Here is a 21,186-nt window from a genome sequence, read left to right as displayed (position 1 = left end):
AAACCAACCAAGGCCATGTTGCCTGCGTCCTTATAAGCACAGATACTTAAATACATCTAATGCATACGGAACATTTTATTACATATAAGTACTTAAGTCCAGTCTTTGTGTAAAACAATGCCCTGAGTCTGTCTCTTGCACTGCAGACGTTCAGTTTAGAGGGGTGACTTGTTTGAATGAAGCCTTGTAGCCTGTAGCATGGGTCTCTCTCTCTCTCCCTCTCTCCCTCTCTCTCCTTGCCATTGAGCTCTGATGTCAACCCTAAGAATTTCCTCCCTTTTGGATGGGAATGAGGGGCCCACACTGCTCTTGCTCTCTCTTTCTACCCCCCTTTCTGTTGGCCCCCCAGCTGTCAGGAAACAATACCCTGTGCCTGCTCCGACAAAACTCATTCCTGAAAATGTTTTTCTTCTCCCTCCCCCCTCCTCCTTTACCGTCCCTCTCTGTCTGCTCTTCCCTTTGCACTGTAATGTCTTTTCCATTTTTAAACTCGTGGCCATGTAAACTTCCTTCCTCTGTGTCCAGCGTTAGACTGGACAGAGTGCCAGACAGGTCCGGAGTGGAGTTGACCCCTTCCTAATAAACCCAATTCAGCAGACCTCGGTGACCTCGCTCACGCTTATTTGCTCCGATGAAGCCCACACACATTCATATGAAAAGATTCAGTCTGTCACTTGTGAATAACACTTTATTACATTTACATTTAAGATGTTTTTGTTGGCAGAAAAAAAAATACATTTTACCATGACTTGGCCCTGTTCATGTTTTATTTGATTGTAGTTTCTCGATTGAAGTCCCTTGACTGTGAATGGCCTCGAGGAACATCAGCTTTCAATTCATGATAGAGCACCAGAAAACGGCCCGGGTTGTGAAAAAGGACTTTCTAAAGAACCATGATACATTGTCTCGGGAATCGAGTCTTCTGAAGAAGAAGCTCCGTTTTCAGTTATTACTTTGTGTTTATGAGTGCGTGTGTACATTCTGGACCGGGACTGACTTTTTGAACAGAGAACATAGTGAGGTTTATCAGACCTTCAGTGGCTGATGTGAAAAATCTAGTACTATCAACCGCCTACCCTTCAAAACATGCATATCGTCTCTGTTAGAAGGAAACTCTGTATTTTGTGCCTTTATATATTTTTCATTCTTCTGTAAAATTACTATTTTGGAGGGTCAAAGTTTTGGGCCGACAGCGACCGTATACAAATGTAGAGAAATGAGTTTACCAGGCCTGCTCAGTAGCGTTCAGCACAGCCTGAAGCAGAAGAGAAATCGCAATACATTATCTTGATAAATTGCATCACAATATTGACGTAAAATGTTTCTGAGTCTGTTGTGGGTATCATCAGCTCTTCTAGAACACTGGACTACTGCATGTATCATAAAGAGCCTGTGAACAACCAGCGTATAGTAACTGCATAGAAACAAGTAGCTTATTGGTCAACTCTCTGTGCCTTTATTAAAAAGATAAAGGCATAGAGAGTTGACCTGTAAGCTACTTGTTTCTATGCAGTTACTATACACTGGTTGTATCACAAATTTTTTTTTGACCCCTTCCCTGCTCCTGTTCTTTTTTACAATACATAAAATTCCTACTGGTGCATTTTGTCCGCTCCAATTTGTTTGCACACATCATAAAAAAACTAAATACGGCGATATTCATGTATAGTGAATATATTATGTTATGATTTTACCATACTGCCCACCCTTAGCCCGCAGTAATCCAGTTCCGAGGCCAGGCTGGAATATATGGGGGGGCTCCCACACAACAGCTTTTCATTAGTTTTAAATCTGGGGAGCAGCGCGGAGAAAATGTCTGCGCACATGAAAATCTGCTGTATCCGGCCGTTAAACTGATCCGCAAACCAGATGTTCGAGCTGAGCCCCAGAGCCGCTGCTCCGGAGAGGCCGCGTCCACCACGGCCCAGAGAGGAAATGGGGGGAGATCTCCCCCTCTCTCAGGGGGCTTTAGCCGATCAGTCCGCTTGTCAGAAAAGTTCTGGAGATCTGGACACCTGGCAGGCCACACAAAAGAGGGCGGTAATGCCGAAAATGATGAGTGATGCAGCGATTCGATGTACTGGATCAGTATCACCACTGATACCTCGTGAAATGGATCGGATATTGGTTGGATGTCGTCGATCCACTGCAGTAGTTTCTTAGTCATGGTCGTTATAAAACTATAACAATTTTATACTCATTCTAGAGCCAGGCTGCCAAAATTAGCCTTTGAGGACCTGCCAGAAAGTTACCTAGTCACTCATCTAGTGAGAACAAGCATAATTTTATGTTTTCAGTATAGTTTATTAAATTATTTTTGCTTCAATTTTGCATTTTCAAGTGTTGTTTGGAACAAAGTATAATACAATAATACATTTTTAAACCTGTTTTAAACTCTGCTTACCTTCATTATTTGTATGTTATTGTCTTCTGGCTCAAAAAGTTTGGGCACCACTGTTTTAAAGCAAAAATATGCACAATCTTACAAAGCTTGGAACTGTTGTCATGAACTACCTCCTACTGTATATTTATGTTTGCTGCTATAAAAATTAAGCGAAAGTATCACATTGGTGCTTTATATCAGCAGATATCAGAATTGGTGTGAAAAAAGTTGAATCAGTGCATCCCTGATGATGATGATGATGATGATGATGATGGTGGTGGTGATGAAAAATGTAAGATGCTCTGAGGTTAAACAGTGCCACAGGGGATGGGTCAAAAGGTCAGCGCTATTCACCAGGGCATCATCGTTTTGGGCTGAGCTTTTACCACAGTACTGCTTTCCCAGCGCTCTCTGTGGGACGTCCTTCCAGCTGTCTCTCTCTCTCTCTCACACACACACGCACACACGCACGCACTCTGTCTTTCTCTCCCTCGATGGGATCCCACAGCTGGGCTCTTGTAGGAACACATTCCCCGACAAACGCCGATTTCACACTCCACTCTCTCCATTCCTCATGCTCACTGGTGCTGACACACACACACACACACAGACACAGGTGTCTGTAACTGCTCTCCGTTGACCATAGGCTCGTTATTTACGAGGCTTCCCCTCCTTTTGCTGGTGGGTAGAGCATTCCATCGCATCTGCACACATTGCGATGAGTATGTGTCATTTTCTTATTTCATGTTAGTCATCGTTATACCCGCACACGCACGTAGACATGACTCCGTTTGATATGGCGTCGTGAGTTCTGCACTTGCCGTTAGAGGGAGGGCACTTGTTGCACCTGTTGCATGCAGACTCTTCTGTGCTGTTGGAGGAAAAAGCGCAGTTACACCTGACACACTGTGTGGATTTGGTGGGAAGAAAAAACGATGCACTGATACTTATGATGCTGACAAATTACTTTAGTCTTACGTAAAAATAAAATGTTATATTGCTTGTTATATGTATGATGATGTCAGTATATTCCAAATATAAATACAATATTTTGTAATGTATTTTCAGTACATGCCTGTTATTATATGGTATTATAAAGTGAATGTCTCATCTTCATTCTGTTTTTTGTCCCACAGTATCTGCAGATGAAATGGCCCCTGTTGGACGTGCCCAGCTCCGCAGCCCTGAAGGACTCCAGATCACCCACACCAGGACACTTGGTAAGAACACACACTCTCATTCACACACCTTTTGCTGTCTATGTTCTCATTCTTCATTTGTCTCATTGGTTGAACCTAGTCTGACCCAAGAGCAGGTTTAAAAAGCTGTGGTTTTCAGGTATTTCACTGGCCACTCAGGCCATCCAGCCAGTGAATCTTGCATTTACAAGTGTGCTTTATTACCAGAAATAGTCCGTTGTTGCTTTGAACAAGGAAATATTTACATTATTAAATTTTACAGTAAGAACATTGTCATTGTGGTCCTCTCTGCTGATCTGGTCGATCCTCATGTTATCTGATCTAGATTATGTCGTTAGGTGCTGTTCAGTTACTCATCTCTTGTTGGAGCACCAGCTTATTTAACATCTTATTTTATTGAAGACCTTATTTCACAGAGTGATGTTGTTAAACGTGAGCCAATGGACGAGCGTCTATGATTGCTTGGTAGAAGGGACCACCAGACCATTACATTAGCTATCGCAGTGGTTACAAGAGATTCAATTTGTTAAAAGAAAAAGAAGATGCAAAAAAATCTCGAAGACAGATGGACAAGTGCATTTTCAGTGGCCAAAATGTGAAATATTGTGCTCAGGTGCACCTGACAGTAGGCAGTGTCTGCCTCTGAAAAGCTATAGGGGTTACCAAGTTCATTGATAACAAAAATCAGACATTTCTCTGCAGTCCTCTTAACAGGCTGTACACTAATTGCTAAGATTCTTGTGATATGATGTTATTGACTGCTGATCTTTTGATAAACATGACAGAATCTTTTTAGGGGAATTGAATCTGTTTGCTCAGGACAGCGAAGTATTTTTGTGTATTGCAAAAAGCTTTGTGATTTTGGAGGATGAAGTTGAAGGCCTCAAGATGTATCACTTGTCATAAATTTGAATTTGAGTGGTCTTAGGATCAGTACAGTTTGTCTTCACATCACACCTTCACTAATGTGGGGTTTAACTAATGTTACCTGGTGCTGGACTAGCATATACAGAGACACGTCCATACTGCTGTTGTCAGAACAAAACCTTGTATCTCCATTTTTCAGTTTTTGACATAATTTGAAATACCTGTCACCCTTTATATTAATATATTTTTTTATAATATAATTTCATAATGAATGGACCAAAAGAAATGTCCCAAAATGACCAAAAAATTCTGGTTCCATTGACCTGCATTAAAAGTAAGGTATGTTTTTTTCCTTCTTCTGTAAAGTTTTCCTTTTGGAAATACAAGGTTTTGTTCCGACAACAGCGATATGAGCGAGTTACTTCGGAACAGAGGTAGGCTTATTGTTACTGTGATAACTTACGACACTGTCCTTTTCTGAGCGTGCTGTGGACATCCTCAGTACTTCTGTGTGTCACATATTTCCCACCCCTGCTCTGACACATTTGAATTGGCATTAAAAGGGCCTACGCCTACACCTCTACGACAGTGTGAAGTTGATAAAGTCTATCTAGGTTGTGCCAAAAGTCATGGGAGTTGTCTCTCTGTCTCCTCAGAAGAACTGGTCGCTGTGTTTTTTGCTATGTCTTGGTAGAAACCTGATAAATCTGATAGTGACACACCACCGTAAAAGTTGAAGGGATGGGCTCTTCATTCGAATTCTCAGAGTCTTCACTCGAATGCTCCACCCAGCCAATCGTGTGATGTGTATGAGGGTTGTAGGTGGCCTGTATGACTGAGTGGTCAGGCTGGTTTGTAGATGATGGCAGTCAGAGATAAACCATCAGCCGGTGCTTATCGATAACTCTCTGGTATGATAAACTATCAGCCTGAGAGATGGCAAATACCATTAAAGTACTAAATTCCAGACCAAGTGTTGCGTGTATGTGTTACGCTGTCGCTGTGGTACGTGTGTCATGTGAAGTCATATCTAAGCCTTTAAAGGTTCATATTTATTAAGAGTGGATTTTACTGTTTTGGTCGGCTTATTTCATCTCTAAAAGGCATATGTTTAGGAAAAACTCTTTCTTACTTTTTTCCTCTTTTTTTCCTCTTAATTTTTAGTTTTTCTCATAATCTTTTCTATTTTTTTCCTCTCATCTTTTCTTTCTCTATTGCTCTTGCTACTTTTTTTGGTCTTTCAATATTTCTCACATACTTTTTCTTTTGTCTCTTTCTCTCATCTTTCATTTACTCTTTCTTTCTCTCCTTCCTTTGTTTCTCTTGCTCTTTTTTGTTCTTCTTTCTTTTTGCTGCACCTTGCTCTCCCATGTTTTTCTTATTCTGTGCTATTTTTTCTTTAGGTCTTTTCCTTTTCTACCACACCCCCCCGCCCCCCTCATCACAAAGCCGATTCCAACTTATTTTATATCAGCAACTGCTGACCCTCTTTAACCTCCAGGCCACACCATGCGATCGTCTCTGAAGACACTGCTGGCTTTGTTTGGCCTTGCAGTCCTGCCACTGCAGTTTTATTGTATTTACTTAATATATAACCTTATAAAGTGCATGCCCGCGCATTACAAGCGCAGGAGAAAATGCGACCACGCAGGCGACTAATGGCAATCAAGTTAGACGCAGATGAATGGCGTGTATTGAGGGTTTGATGCGGAGGTCGTGGGTTTGTTCCTCCCCTCTCTCGGCCCCTCTGTCCGTTCCCGTAAAACGTAGACAGGGCTCCTTTCACCGCGTTGAGGGGAGGAGGGGGATTTGTACCATTTGCTTTAGCCTTGGTGTCAGCAGAAAGGCTGTCTGAATTCAGCACCTGATCGCCAGCACTGCTCCTACTGATCTAGAATCAGTTTCCCACCTAGGCCAGAAGCCATGATTAGTTGGGAATCTGCAAGATGATTGGTGTTTTAAATTCTGCTCCTCAGTTTTTTCTTTAAAATCTTTTTCACATGTTTGAAAAGCTGTGTGTGGTTTGTGTTTGCAATTTTTGTTGTTTGGCTTTTTTTAAAAGGTAAATAGATTTTTTTAATTAGCCATCAGATTACTTGATTACTAACATAATCAGTAGTGACCGCCCAAATCTAAATATGTTAATATTAAAAAAAAAAACAAACAAAAAAAAACAGACACTTTTTTACCAAGGGCTTGATCACTAGAACGCAGAGAGAAGGACTCAAGAGAAAAAGGGAGGTGCTGCTGAGAGGAAGCTGCTGGCTGCTTCTTCAGGCCTTTTGGCCTGGCTCAGCTTTAATGAGAGGTGGACACACACACACACACACACACACACACACACACAGGACGTCAGGATGGCAGGAATCACATGGGACGTGAGACATGACCACAGGGGCACACCGGGGTTATTCATTCAAAATAGTCGCATTACCTATTCAGCCAATGATATGGATTGCATTAGGAAGGATGTTGAATATTTATGAGCTCAGTGTAAACAGATTTTATTGGTGCAAATGCACAAGTTTGAACAAGATGGTAATTGAAATAGCTGTTTCATCTCTGTGCTGAATTGCATTTTGTTGTTATTAAGTCTGATTTAACTAGCGATTAAATCTCTTATTAGTTTATTTATGTGCATGTACATGAACACAGGCAGATGCATTGAGATTGGCCCGTCTATCAGATTGGGCCCATAAGGTCTGTATGCTAATGAGTTTTTCTGCTCAGTCCGAGATGCTCAATAATTCAGTAGACAGGTTTGCTTAGTATTCTGCTGCTCAGAGGTACCGTGTGTGTGTGTGTGTGTGTGTGTGTGTGTGTGTGTGTGTGTGTGTATACACTAAAGATATCTGGGGGGGAAGAGAGAAGCTAGCTTGCCTATCCATCCCTTTTCTGTGTTTTCACTCTTTTTCTCCCCTGTCGTGTTCCTCTCACTGTGGCCTATTGTGTTTTAAGGATGTAATGCTGCATTTTGACACTGTGATCTTGCAGTGCAAAGATCCGACAGTGCATACTGGAAAATGGACATTCCAGAGTTTACAAAACACAGCACTAATCATCGACTCCAGCATGTTCATTAGTAAGGTGGCTGACACGAGTACAGTCATCACTTTTCTTTATTTCACTTTTTCTTTCTTTATTTTTTATGTTGTTAAAAATATCATAAGAATAGAGTATAAAGATTGAAGTAGTCATGGGTCCAGTTTAAGGTTACACCCTTGCTGTTCATGATGTGATGTTCACATTAAAGACCTATGATAAATGTAGTGTCCATGAAGTAGCTGTTCCAAAACATGCCCAACATCAGTAGCATAACTGTTGATCTTTTGCTTTTGCATTGTTATTGCTTGTCCTCTTTACCACTCCGTAATGTTTTGTAAGGGAAGATGAATGTCAGTGTTATATGATAAATTACGTCACAACGCGCATTTCATGGATGTTGCCTCTACCTCTCGAGCACTGAAGAGCTGATCACATTCACATCGACTGTCACTCCATTATGATATTTCATATTATATTCATTTGTATATATTATTTTAAAAATGTGTTAAATTTTTAATTTTTTCTCTTTTCCTTTTTTTCAAATTTTGAATTGAAAGTTCTGTTTTTTTACAGCCTTTTTGAATGTGGCGCTATTGTTTTGTACTATTTTACATTTTGTCCATTCAAAAGTGGATTCACATATATTGTGAGATCTGTGCTTTGTGAAAATGCCTTCAAGTTTTAGGATGTTATTACTGCTCTATTGCCCACCCTTAACAGGCTTTGCTGTTTCTTGGGTCTTCACAGTGGATGCTATGTGTTTAAGTCTATGGGAATGTTTCTCTTTATCAAATTAGGATGCTTCTGTGTGACATCTATGGGTCAACATAAGCTCCTCAGTTTCTGTCTGTTTTTCTCCTAATGCGTGCGTCTGTGTGTGTGTGTGTGTGTGTGTGTGTGTGTGTGTGTGTGTGTGTGTGTGTCTCGGGCTAATGAAGATAGGAGACTGAGGTCATGGCTGTTGCTTTTGTTTCCTCGCAGAGATTAAGATGGTGTGAGGCTTTGTTAGCGATGGAGTTTGAATACCATACACATGACCCACTGCTGACTGCACTGAGCTCAATAATGTCATTATTATTGATCGTTATTGTCTCTGACATGGGAAAAGGAGACTACAGGTTTTGGATTGTGAGATTTTCCTCTCTTACACTCAAAGCCCAATTCTAACGTTTCTGAAAGACCTTTCTGACCACTAACTGCATTAGAGTGTGTGTGTGTGTGTGTGTGTGTGTGTGTGTGTGTGTGTGTGTGCTGTCTAGAGCTTGAGATTTTTGTCTGCACCCAGCGGGACCTGAATATATGTTCGGGTTCTCAAAGCCCACCCCCTGCTTTTAAAAGATTTTACCCTCCATTTCCCCCTGCTTTAGTTTTTTTCTCTTACTTTATTCTTCCTCTCTATTTTCATTACCTTTTAAACTGTTTGTGGAATTACATACCTGTGTTACTGACACAATTTAGCACCGAGGCTAACAAGGCCCATACCTGTTAAAAGTATAGATTAGTCCAACCAAATGGACGTTTACATTTATTTGGCTACAGTATTGTTATTTTTATATGTTCAGTGTATTATATGTAATGTTCTTCATAAAGAAATAGGGTTTTAGGATTAAACCACTGTAGGCTGCTCTTGCTGCATGAATAGTGCATTATGGAAGGTTTTTTCAGACTAATAGCCCTTACAGTGTTCTTTGAAAGTGTTGCTGTATTAATATATTTGTTAAAGTGGAATGTGTACTTAATTTTGGACAGATCGTTATTTTCTAATATAACTTTTTACTCATTTATGATGTAATAACTGCTATTATAGTAACTTTATTAGAGTAACTACTATTTAGTAACTATATTATAGTAACTTATATATCTAAAGGTTTTAATCATCACTTTTGGTAATGATGGGCCAGTTTGGGTTACTTTTGACCAGAATTTTGTTGAGCTTGTCAGTTTTGTGGTGGTTCGAGTTGGGTCTGGTTCAGACAGAATATTGTCAGGCTTAGTTCAGGTGAATTTCTGGCCCAATTTAAGCTCTAGTGTTGTCCCTTCTGGAATCTTTTTTTTTTTCCTTTTCTAGTTTGCACTCTCCTTTCCTTGTACTCTCTTTGGGTCTACTTCAGTCCACAGACATGTCACCAGCCAGATTAATCAGTGTGCGTTTGTCTGTTTTGTGTGTGTGTCCATGTCCGTTTGCGCTCATTCCGAATGCTGATGTCATGGTCAGGCCACTCTGACATCCACTTCCTGCGTGGCTGACAAACAAAGCTGTGCTATCCCGGCATGCCGTGCGCTCTCTCTTTCTCTTCCATTTCTTGTCTCCTTTCTCCTCCAGAGTTTGTGAAAGGGCCGAGAACCTCCCACCTAGCAAATGAATACAAAGCGTACACACACACACACACACACACATACACACAGAGTGAGCAGCCCTCCACACGCTCTAAACTGAGAGTTTGGTTGGTGAGTCTGGTACCCAGAGGCTGTTTGCCTAGTAATTCATTTCAGATGTGGACTATTCCGAGCCACGTTTGGCTGAAAGTAACCCTCGCACTTCATCACTGGCTGTTCTGTCCTGCTCCACGCTTGACGGCCAGCTGTAGGGCATCCACTTCAGGCTGGTCCAGCAAAAAGACCCCTTAGGCAGCCGCGGAATCTGTTCCCTGCAACCTTCCAGCACCGTGGAATAGAGTTGCACAATGTATCGTTTGTTAGTTGTTATTATTTTTGCATAATCTGTCATAATTAATACATAATAGCCTGATTAATCGTTTAGCTGGCCGCAGTTATCATGTTTAGGTTACAGCAAACAGAAAGGTGCATTTTGATCCATTGGGTTGAGGCAAAGGCATGTAAATAAGAAACATGTTGTGGGTCTTAGCAGAAGTTTAAATTTCTGACTGGTGCTAAAAACTCCTCTAGAAGGCAGAGATGAGTAATGATCGTTCATTTAAGAGCTGCTAAATATCAACACCTAAGAAGAGAGACAGGTAATTGGCCAGTTTGGCCACTTCAGGCTTGCACTTTAATAGTTGCAAACAAAAAAGACCAATTTAATCATAGTTATTTAAATAGTAATGAATTGTCATCGTGACAGGCCTAGTTATCACAATATTGGCCTCTGCAGTGATATCTCAGAAGGCTGCAGTAGAAAATGAGCCCTCTAGCAATTTGCAAGGCATTTTACTGTGTTCTAAGCATCCTGGCCATCACAGTTTAGATGAGTTTGTGTGGGTGCTTTGTAACATGTTCGTATAATCCAACGAAAGTAAATGCCTTTGGTTAAAATAATGCAGACCAGTCTTTCACTAGTACTAGTGTTTCTTCCGTATCGTCCAGCCCGACTGCAGAGAGGAGTGTTTTGGGTTTGGCTTTGTTTTACTCTCTTGAGTACGCTTCAGTGTTCTGTCCCCCATGTGTTAAGAAGCCATCAGATAGGCCTTCTGAAGCACATCCAGCTTGGCAGAGCGGCTCTGGACACTGTTCACACTTTGTTAGCTGGCCTTAAAGGCATGCAAGAGGTCCAATGTTCCACGCTCCTCTGAGCCACACTAGACTGCCCCCTGTTGACAGAGCAGGAACAGACATATGAGGTGGGCGTGGACTGTCCCTCAGAAGGCCCTGATTTCACTGGTAATACTTTCACAGGTGTTTTCTTCAAGTGTAGCTTCAGATGGTGTATTGTATACAGAAACCAAGCATAAAGCTCTGGTTGTAGAAAGTTCAAGATATCTCCAGGTTAGGAAGAGCCAGGCATTAGACAGATGTAAAAAATTGGCCATTTGGACCACCAAGCCAATGAATCTCATGGCCAAATTAAGAATTTGTTATCAAAATGATAGAAACCTGTTCATTGTAATTGCAATTAAAAGACATGCTTTAATACAAAAAAGATGTTCTTTGCTTCTTCACATTTTTTTCCAATTATACCAGTGAAACGAGGACCATGCATTTGATTTATTATTATTATTATTATTATTATTATTATTATTACTACTATTATGTATTCATTTTTATTATTCATTTATTTTTAAGCTACCAGATCTCTTGCGGGAGAGTAAAAGTAGTTTTGTAATTAATGCTGAGTATTTGTGAATGTGTCACAATTTAGCTGGTTTGGTGGTTAGTTAAAGTGGAAAAACACAAAAATCCCCAAGGCAAGCGGCTACTTATGTCCAGGGTCTGCATTTTTAACAGCTGAAATGTGTAATTATGTGGCCAGAGGCACCGAGCAGTGAGCAGTGTTTACCCCTGGGTAGAGCTTCTGTTAATCAAACTAACTTCATGAGTAGCAGGAAAGAGTACATAGTGTGTTTTCTGTTTCTTAGCCTGTCATTCTCTTCTGTATTGTGCAATCTCCAACATGTTGGTATACTTTGTTTCAGTTACTACACTGGGGCTTGGCTGAGTGTTTGATGATGGGTGTGAGCTTGTTTGGCACCAACTTAGACTCTCAATGTTCTGTGGGGCTGGGCCAGATTGCGTCATGGGGTCCTGTGTCTCTCACACACACAGAAGTTGTGCTGCTGTTTATCTGAGATTGTGTGCCACTCGCACACGCTCACAAACAGGCGTTTGCTTTTTATACTGCTGATTTGGAACACGACAGAGTTTTAACCGTTTTTCAACATCTATATTACTGTCGTGTACAGCTGAATGATTTGGGGAAAGTATCTAATCAATTTTTCTGACCAGTATTGTGACTGCGATTTGTGGTTATTTTCTGTAAATTAAAGTCCAGGCCTGGTGTTTTGGCAGTGAACACCATCATATCCGTTTCTAAGCCCTCGCTTGAGGCTTGAGTGCTGAATGTAGTGTGCCAGACTGCCAGTTAATGGTTGTGTTGTCATGTACACAGTACAAGGGTGTTTAATTGCTTCTCATTGGTCTAAATCATCTACAGGTGGTCCACAAGCTCAGTGTTATTAGGTTAAATGTCCCCACTTAAAACTGAAGACAGTGTTGTTGATAATGTAGGCTGTAATTAAGACTGCAGCCGTTCCGATTTGAAACCTGCACTGTTTCAAATTGCAATTCCATTATAAAGATATGTAACAGTAATACATGGTATGACGTATCACTGGAAGCATTTTAGTTAATGGTTACTGTATTTCTTGGGGCTAACACATTAGCTGGTGGCTGGAGTGTTGGATCGAGACAATATAAATCACAGCTTTTGTTTCAGATACAATGTTGAAAGCTTCCAGAAACTGGGAATGTTATTGCATTAATGTATTAACATTAACATGAGGCACATTATTAGGCAGTCCTTATTATTACTGTATTGAAAAATGTATTGAGTTGAGACACTTCTTGTTAAATACCTCTCTCTCTCTCTCTCTCTCTCTCTCTCTCTCTCTCTCTCTCTCTCTCTCTCTCTCAGTCTAATAAGGTTCCAGTGGTGCAGCATGCTCACATGCACCCTCTGACCCCCCTCATCACCTACAGTAATGATCACTTTTCCCCAACTACTCCGCCTGCACATCTCTCCCCAGAGATCCTGGACCCAAAGACAGGTAACACACACACACACACACACACACTGTGCCCGTATCCCTCCACTCGTTCTTTCTGCTTGTTTTCTCATGGCTGTTGTGTGTCGCAGGTATTCCACGGACCCCCCACCCATCTGAGCTCTCCCCATATTACCCCCTCTCTCCGGGGGCCGTGGGCCAGATCCCCCATCCTCTGGGCTGGCTCGTCCCACAGTGAGTAAAACACACACACAGAGCAGAACTCAGTACATTAGACTTCACATCTAGTGAGCATGTACATGGAAAGTACCATCCCATACACTCTGCTCTCTCATTTCTTCTTTTGTCTTTTTTCTGTTCTTTGTTTCTCTCTCTTTCCTTCTTCCTTTCTCTTTCTCTGTCTTTTAAATAGCTAGATTGGTTTAATCGCATTAAGTTAGTGTTGCCAAATCATTCAAATCTGTTTCATACAGAAGTTAATCAGGCAACAGGCACACACACAGACAAAACCGCACACAGTTTAATGCTATTTATTTATGTGTGGTATTTATACATGTGGTAAGCACATTATTTAAAATTCTTTGTTGGCAGTAAGTAAATTTTTGCTTATAAAAACACTGCGGATCATTAGAATAAATGCAAAGAAATATACATACAGTAAAAAATAACTTATTTTCTGTTGTGAGCTGGTTGCAGGAACAAATTTTGGTTCCTGATTTTTTTTTTTTTATTATTATTATTATTTATTAATTTTTTTTAACCATTGCATATATTCATTAAATGCCATCATCAGCCCATGTAATTTAACATACTGACGCATTTATTAGCCAAAAGTATTGGATGATGACTACAAGTAATACTGGGCTTCTATGAGAAGAGGTTTGGAAATGATTAAACAAACATATTGACATCTTCTAATCTTCTTCTAGTCTTCTAATATTAAAGTTTTTCTTAGCAAATAAATGTTAAAAGCTTTTTTTTTTTAAATCTTATTTTCTTGCCTAAAATTATTATATTCTCTCTCTGTCTCTCAGGCAAGGGCAGCCCATGTACTCCATTCCTCCGGGAGGTTTTCGACACCCTTACCCAGCGCTTGCTATGAACGCCTCCATGTCCAGGTATGTGTGTCACTTATTTATCTTTTACAGGTCCTCCTGGTGATGAGGGGGTGCAGCTCTCCAAGACTCTGATTTTACCTTCAGAGTTCAATACACTTACCTCGATTTTAGTGCACACGAACACACACACCACACACAAGCAGAGATGAAAGGCTGCTGATTTGATCTCCGAGCCTGACGGCTCCCACCTGATCTCTCATTCTCTGCTGGATTAAACAAGTTAGAGATTTGCGCTCGAATGCTTGCACATACACGTGCATGAATGTGTGATATGAAATATTCATAGTGCGAGTTCAATGGAATCATTGCAGTCTCCCTTCAGCTCATATAAAATGTTTGTTTTTTCTTTAAGGACGATCTGGAGAGTTGTAGGAACTTACTACATTTATGAGAGAAGAGGTTTTTGATGCTCTCCATCTTCAGCACTTTCGCTGTTACTGTATTAGTCATAGCGTATGAGTAGTCAAACTCTTAAGTGCTTGCGGCCAAGTCGTTCTGAACTGCTGACCCCTCACACGGGCCGACAGTGTGTTCTGAGCTGTGCTACACATGTTCTCAGGTCAGGAACTTCTGTCTGCAACTGGTGCACTGCTGTATGAATTAATTTAATTAATTTAGCTCAAAAGAGACACAACCATTAATATTAAAGATGGCAAAATACCATTTGAGTATCAGATAATGAGCGGTTTTTAATTAAAGCGCTTCACTTGGTCATACTGAAACTGCTCAAACAAGCTTCTACCCCACAGGAGGAGGTACAGCTAACAGTGCGAGAGTGTGATCTTCCAGGATTGGATTTGATTCTTTCCTTTTTCCGATACTGATATGCCATCAGTATTTGATATTAATTTTTTGAACAGTAATTCTTATTGCACACTTATTGCTCACATGAACCTGACAAGCATGGTACCAGCCCCAAAAAATACCCTGTTGGTGAGCATCATTTAATCAATTTCAGTGTGCAGAACACAGCATTGTATACATGATGCACAGCGCTGCCTTTCTTGTTGGATGCATAGTGTTTTTGTCTGAGAACTCATTTGAGCACAGTTAATCTCTGTAAGGGCTTGAAGTAACTGTAAAACACTACTAATGTGACTTATATTCCTGTTCATGTGTTTTCTTATTCAGAAAGAACAACACAAAACTGAATAAAAACTCTGCTTTGTCAGATCATGTATTTATAATGCATATTAAATATCACATTTTTATCATTTTCTTTACATATTAACTACCGCAATTTTAACAGACAAGAGTTGGGAAATTGGCAGAAATAGACAAATTTTGGTGTGAACCTTAAACGGTTGAGTCCATTTTTATTGTTTGGCTGTTACTTTTTTTTTTTACTTTATTAGTCATCAAAACAATCAGCCGATTTCTCGATTACACATATAATCAGTAGTGACGGCCTCAGGCGCAGTGGGTAATGTGGGCATTTGAGGAGGACTAAGTTTAACCAAAGAAAAAGAGAGACAGTGGTGAAGGAAGGGGTGAGGAGTGAAAGGAAAGAGGGAGGGAGGGGAAAGATGGATGGGAAAGCATAGGGAAAATGGAATAAGAGGAGAAAAAGAGAGGGGGGTGAGTCGGGGGGACTACGGTCTCATTCTTTCCGCTGCTGAATGATGATAATGCTCCATTGTGCTCCGCTGCAAACCCACACAGTGCTGCTATCTGAAAGGTGTCCCATTCAGGCCACTGTAGGAAGTGGTTTCCGTGGTTTTTGGAAAGGTGTGCGCGTGTGTGCTTGTGTGGAAAGAGTGGTCTCAGGTGTCGTGTTCTCCTTGGTTTCCACGGTAACTGCACACTCCGCTCTTTGCCTGTAGAAGGGCTCATAATGGTGCCTTTGAGAGCGTCTTTATTTGGGCTACATGTGAAATATGAATGAAAAGGTGTACGCAGTAAGTGTGCGTTTTTAAGTCTAGACACATCATTAAGAGCCTCACACAGAAAGCCTGTGTTCCAGAACACAGTTCCAGACTGAGGGAGACCAGAGTTGGAGAGAAAGAAAGAAAAAGATGGAAAGAGAGAGAGAGCGAAAGTATATAGTATGTTTAGATGGTGGCTTTCAGGTTAGACACAGCGAGTGTCTGATACCTGTAAAACTTTTCCTAAATATTTTTTTTTGCTACCTTTTTCCTTCTTTCTCTCTCTCTTTTCATTTTCCTGTCTTTCTCTCTTTTTCCTGTCTTAATCTGTTTTTTATCTTTATTTTTCCTTCTGTTTTCTTTTATTATTTATGGTTCTCTCACTGTCTTTGGGTGCTTTTTTGCTTATCGTCTCTTTTTCCTTTGTTTTTTCCCTCCTGCAGTCTGGTGTCCAGTCGTTTTTCTCCTCACATGGTGCCTCATCATCCTCACAGTCTTCATCAGACAGGAATCCCTCACCCTGCTATCGTCTCACCAGCCATCAAACAGGAGCCCAACGGAGACCTCAGTCCCGCTGCACACACGTGAGTGCATGTGTTAAATTATGTACATTTTGATTGGGTGCCGAATTCATAGAAATGTAATCTTAAGTTTTTTCTCAATTTTGTCCTTGATTTTTCATCTAAGAACAATTCAAAGAACGTGATATGCTTCGGGAAAAATGCTTCTAAGCATTTCCTCAATTTTAGGTTAGCCTCTCACTTGTTTTAGCCTGTGAGTTGGCAAGGTAAGCGTCTCTAAAACTGACGACTAATGAGAGTCACAGAATATGATCATGTGGCTAAAGAGGAAAGGCCTTTCCCAACTAATTCAATCATGTATCTAGCAGACCTTTTAACAAATGTGCTGCACGGAAGATGCAGAGATCCTTACTGCTTCCTGTAAGGTCATAAATAATGGTTGCACTGAAATTAAGCTGTTACATGTAACATGATATCAGCAGAATACATGACAAAAAACATGTTGCCTAGATAAAGTAATGATGTTATTAAGAAAAAATAGAGAATATGTGAGAACAGCGCAAGAATTGCATTTAAGAACATTCTTGTGACCTTAGTGTTTGTCTTGTCTTCATTTATCAGTTTTTTTTTTTCCTTCTTTCTTTCTTATGAAAGCTTTTTTGAATCTGTCCCCAGATTTCTTTTGCTTTGCACTGCCTTGTTGATATATTGTGGTTGGCCAAAATATCAACAGTAAATGATCTTTATTAGTTCTGGGCCAGCCTTTATGCTTTTAGCTTAGTTTTCTGTTTTTCTGTGTCATTTTGACCACCTTTGTAACAGAACCATTTTCCCCTCACCTTATCAGTGTTGTGTCTACCAACTTGCTGAACACACACACACACAGTGACACATCTGACTTTTGGAGCAGGAAGTCTCCCGGGCCGGCTAAGAAGGATGAGGAGAAGAAGCCTCACATTAAGAAGCCCCTGAACGCCTTCATGCTATATATGAAGGAGATGAGGGCTAAAGTGGTGGCTGAGTGCACGCTCAAAGAGAGCGCCGCCATCAACCAGATCCTGGGCAGGAGGGTGAGTGTGTGAGCGAGAGAGGCGGAGAGCGCGAGTGAGTGAGTTTGTGTGTCACCCTGGCCTAACTGAGTTGTGTGTGTTTGCAGTGGCACTCTCTGTCTCGAGAGGAGCAGGCCAAATACTACGAGCTGGCCAGGAAAGAGCGGCAGCTGCACTCACAGCTCTACCCCGGCTGGTCCGCACGAGATAACTATGTAAGTCCAACACTTCAGGAGCTGACGGGCAATAACAAGCACTCATTCACACTCACAAATACAAAACATTGCCTCTCATTAATGTCTGAAATTATACTTTCTTGTTCATGACGTCTTCATGTTCACTGATTGTTTTATCTCTCTCTCTCTCTCTCTCTCTCTCTCTCTCTCTCTCTCGCTCTCTCTCTCTCTCTCTCTCTCTCTCTCTAGGGCAAGCGGAAGAAGAGGAAGAGAGATAATAAAGCAGACTCAACAGCAGAGGGTGAGGGGGCCGTTTCACTCATTCTTTCTGGAGACGAGCTGGTTTCCTTTGCAGAGACACACACACATACACAAAAGTAGCTTTTCAATGGGACTGTTTACATAAACTGTCCATTAGGCCTAATCTGTGAAATTGCTCAGAACCTTCAGGATATTTGCAGATGTATGTTTCAGGGCTGTCACTGTGATTTATGTAATTATTTTCCGATTACTTTGGTGATTTAATCAAGTAATTGGAGTTGTTAAAGGCCAAACAATAAAAAAAAAGACTTAAAAGATTAATAACATATAGATATACTATAGTGGAGAAAGGTGTAATAGGAGGGCTTTTAAAAGAACATTTAAAAATTTAATAAATGAAAACACTAGTAAAAATGTCCGTCAGGTTCAGACATAGGAAAATGTAAAGGATCTATCATGCTTATTTGAAATAATAATTTGAGATAGTATGTAAACACTGTTAAAGTTGCAAAAACAGCTCGTTTTAAATTCATTCACATCATTTAGAGGCGCAGTAACAAAATCAGCCTGTTTTAATTCTAAACAATAATGAAAGGTTGGAAAATCTTTATGTAAAAAGTAATTATGACTGTTTTTAGCATGTAAACTCTAGTCAACTTGTTATTCAAGAAGGAATCTAGTCTTCGATTCTTTTTTTAATGGCTTTTGACAGCCCTGTTATGTATATTACATGTTTTATCTGAGAAGCCATTTTCACAGATGCGTTAGATTTGTTTGATCCACAGACAGTCAAACTCTTTCTCCGGTACACTAAAGCATTTCCTCCTACTATCTCTGCTGTGTTTAAAGCTCTAATCTGCATGAAGCTGTTTCTGTTTTACTCTTCTTCGCTTCATGTTTACTGTACCTGGTACATACAGAGTCAAAAGAAAGCATGTAGTCTCTCAGCACTAATGAAGGAGCTCGTTCTGCATGACTGTGTCCCGTACTAACCTGTCCCCTCCCTGCGCTCTGACACGCAGCCTATGAAGTGCAGTGCTAGCAAAGGCAGGTACGGCTAAACCACTCGCTTCACCTCCATCGGCTCCATCCTCAGGCTGTGCTGTCCTAGCTAGGACTACAGCGTCATCACCATTTCTGTTTACCATCATCAGCTTTAGGTGTGCTTACGCATGTTCAGCAGGACTAGACGTGGTTTCTTTGATTCAAACGTGGCTTCTTTTCATTTGGTGTCTCTGTTACTGTCTTTATTATCCTTATCAGGCAGTAGCAGGAGATTCACTCATTACACCTCACAGAGTTTTATTCATCTTCCTCTGTTGAACTTCATAGTCTCATGTCATTAATATGTGTATGAGCTGATCACGGCTTAAAAAGATGACTTGACCAATTTTACTCAAATGTAGTTGATCAGCCAAGACATGTTGGATATCTGAAGTTTGCATCTTCATTTTTGCACTGGAGCTGCAAAGCTAATGTAGCTAACAAGTATTATAATAGACTCGCTTTTGTGGTTTTCTTGTATGACGGTTATGTATAGAAATGAACAGAAGTACAGATGAAATTCATGCCTAAAGGTGGCAATTACTTGTGTTTTTAGCTATGAAATGTATGCGTAGATAACAATATGTCATACTTTATCAGGAACCATGTAAGTCTATTGGGATTTTAAACAAGCAGATATGATTGGAGGCAAGCGTGTGTTTGCAGTGTCCTACATCGTGCGTATTTGGATCTTTTACGTAGTAATTTATTTATTTATTTATTTGACTGACCAATCAGATCAAAAAGAAGGCAGAACTTCAGTTGCATAAGGAGGGAATAGGGGCTACAGTCACTGAGTACCTTAAATTGTAGGATTTCTTAAATTGAAATGGTTATAATAAACAAAAAGAAGCTTCTTTTTGTAAGTTTAGCTTGTTTTCACTAGCTGCAGCATGACTAAATAAAACATCACATTCCAAAAGAACCACGTCAGAGCTTTCTGCTTGTACAAATCAAAACAGTAGCTGTCTAGCACAGATGATTGATATTTACAACGTCAGCGAGACCTGCAGCCACAAGCAGTTTCCACAAATGCAGTGTGAACCACCAACACCTCTTAGGCATGAGGTTTGCCTGATGGTAATCAGTGGAGTATAGGCTTCTGTTACTCGTTGGCTCAAAGCAAAACTAAAGCAAACTTCAGACACTAAACATATCTTGCCTGTTGGACACATTTAGAGTGGTCATGAGGAAAAGTTACTTTTCTCCAAACTCTAATATCCCTATTAAATGTACACATCTCCCCCTTTCCTTTGCTCTAGATTTCTCAGCACGGAACAAGAAGCCGTGTGTGCAGTACCTTCCTCAGGAGAAGATGATTGACAGCCCGGCCTCATCTCACGGCAGCATGCTGGACTCCCCGGCCACGCCCTCCGCCGCTCTGGCCTCACCCGCCGCCCCGGCACCAACACACTCCGAGCAGGCCCAGCCGCTGTCCCTCACCACCAAACCTGAGCGCCATCACTCTCACTTCTCTCTGATCTCCAAACCCTCTGCAGCATCCTCATCTTCATCTTCATCATCCTCCTCCTCCTCTTCGTCTTCAGCATCCTCCTCTTCTCACCCAAGCATCTCTCTTCCCATTGGTTCCTCAGGCAGTCAGTCGACCCCGCCCCTTCTCTCTCGGCCAATCCCTTTCACCTCTCTGCACCCCTCCCTCCTGTCCCCACCCTCTCCGTTCCACCAGGCCGCCCTTCACTCCCATCATGCCCTGTTCCAGTCGCAGCCTCTCTCCCTGGTAACCAAATCGGCCGACTGAGCCCGCGGAAAAGCGAATTATCTCCCGTTTCTCGCTGTCCTTTTAAAACATGCTGTACATTGCTTTTTACCTTTTTTTTTCAAATAGATGTCAGGTTAACTTTTTTGATAAGTGAAAAGGAAATGAATATTATTGGTCAATATTTGATCACCTGCTTTTTCTGTGTCTCTCTATGAAACAGTGTATTTTTTTGTAAAGTCTACTTTGGAACTGGTTTCTTATTTGATACAGTTATCCAGCAAACTACTTGTATAAAGTATACATGTATTGAAAACTTCTTTATTAAGATAAGAAGGAACAAAAAAAAATTCTTAAAGCTTACATGTAATTAATGGTAGTTTTGAATTTTAATTCATAGTACAAGCAATTTATTAGAATCCTTTGCAACTACCCCTCCAGTTTTGAAGTGTGTGAACTTGATAAATAAAACTTGTAAATTG

The 21,186-nt window shown here is 40.8% G+C and overlaps 1 protein-coding gene across 1 annotated transcript in view; it reads left to right on the top strand.

Moving 5' to 3' along the window:
- Positions 1-21,186, top strand: part of tcf7l1b (transcription factor 7 like 1b) — a 50,143-nt gene extending 28,957 nt beyond the window's left edge. Inside the window, exons 4-12 of the mRNA XM_036578303.1 lie at positions 3,520-3,603; positions 12,863-12,995; positions 13,085-13,187; positions 13,988-14,071; positions 16,380-16,520; positions 17,368-17,527; positions 17,614-17,721; positions 17,932-17,983; positions 20,250-21,186. Of these exons, the coding sequence (XP_036434196.1) occupies positions 3,520-3,603; positions 12,863-12,995; positions 13,085-13,187; positions 13,988-14,071; positions 16,380-16,520; positions 17,368-17,527; positions 17,614-17,721; positions 17,932-17,983; positions 20,250-20,746 (1,362 nt within the window). The 3' untranslated portion in view covers positions 20,747-21,186. The remainder of the gene's footprint in view (positions 1-3,519; positions 3,604-12,862; positions 12,996-13,084; positions 13,188-13,987; positions 14,072-16,379; positions 16,521-17,367; positions 17,528-17,613; positions 17,722-17,931; positions 17,984-20,249) is intronic.

The sequence above is a fragment of the Colossoma macropomum genome, unplaced genomic scaffold (assembly GCF_904425465.1).
Source record: "Colossoma macropomum unplaced genomic scaffold, Colossoma_macropomum, whole genome shotgun sequence".
In the NCBI taxonomy this organism is placed as follows: Eukaryota; Metazoa; Chordata; class Actinopteri; order Characiformes; family Serrasalmidae; genus Colossoma; species Colossoma macropomum.
This window is presented reverse-complemented; position numbering and strand designations above follow the sequence as displayed.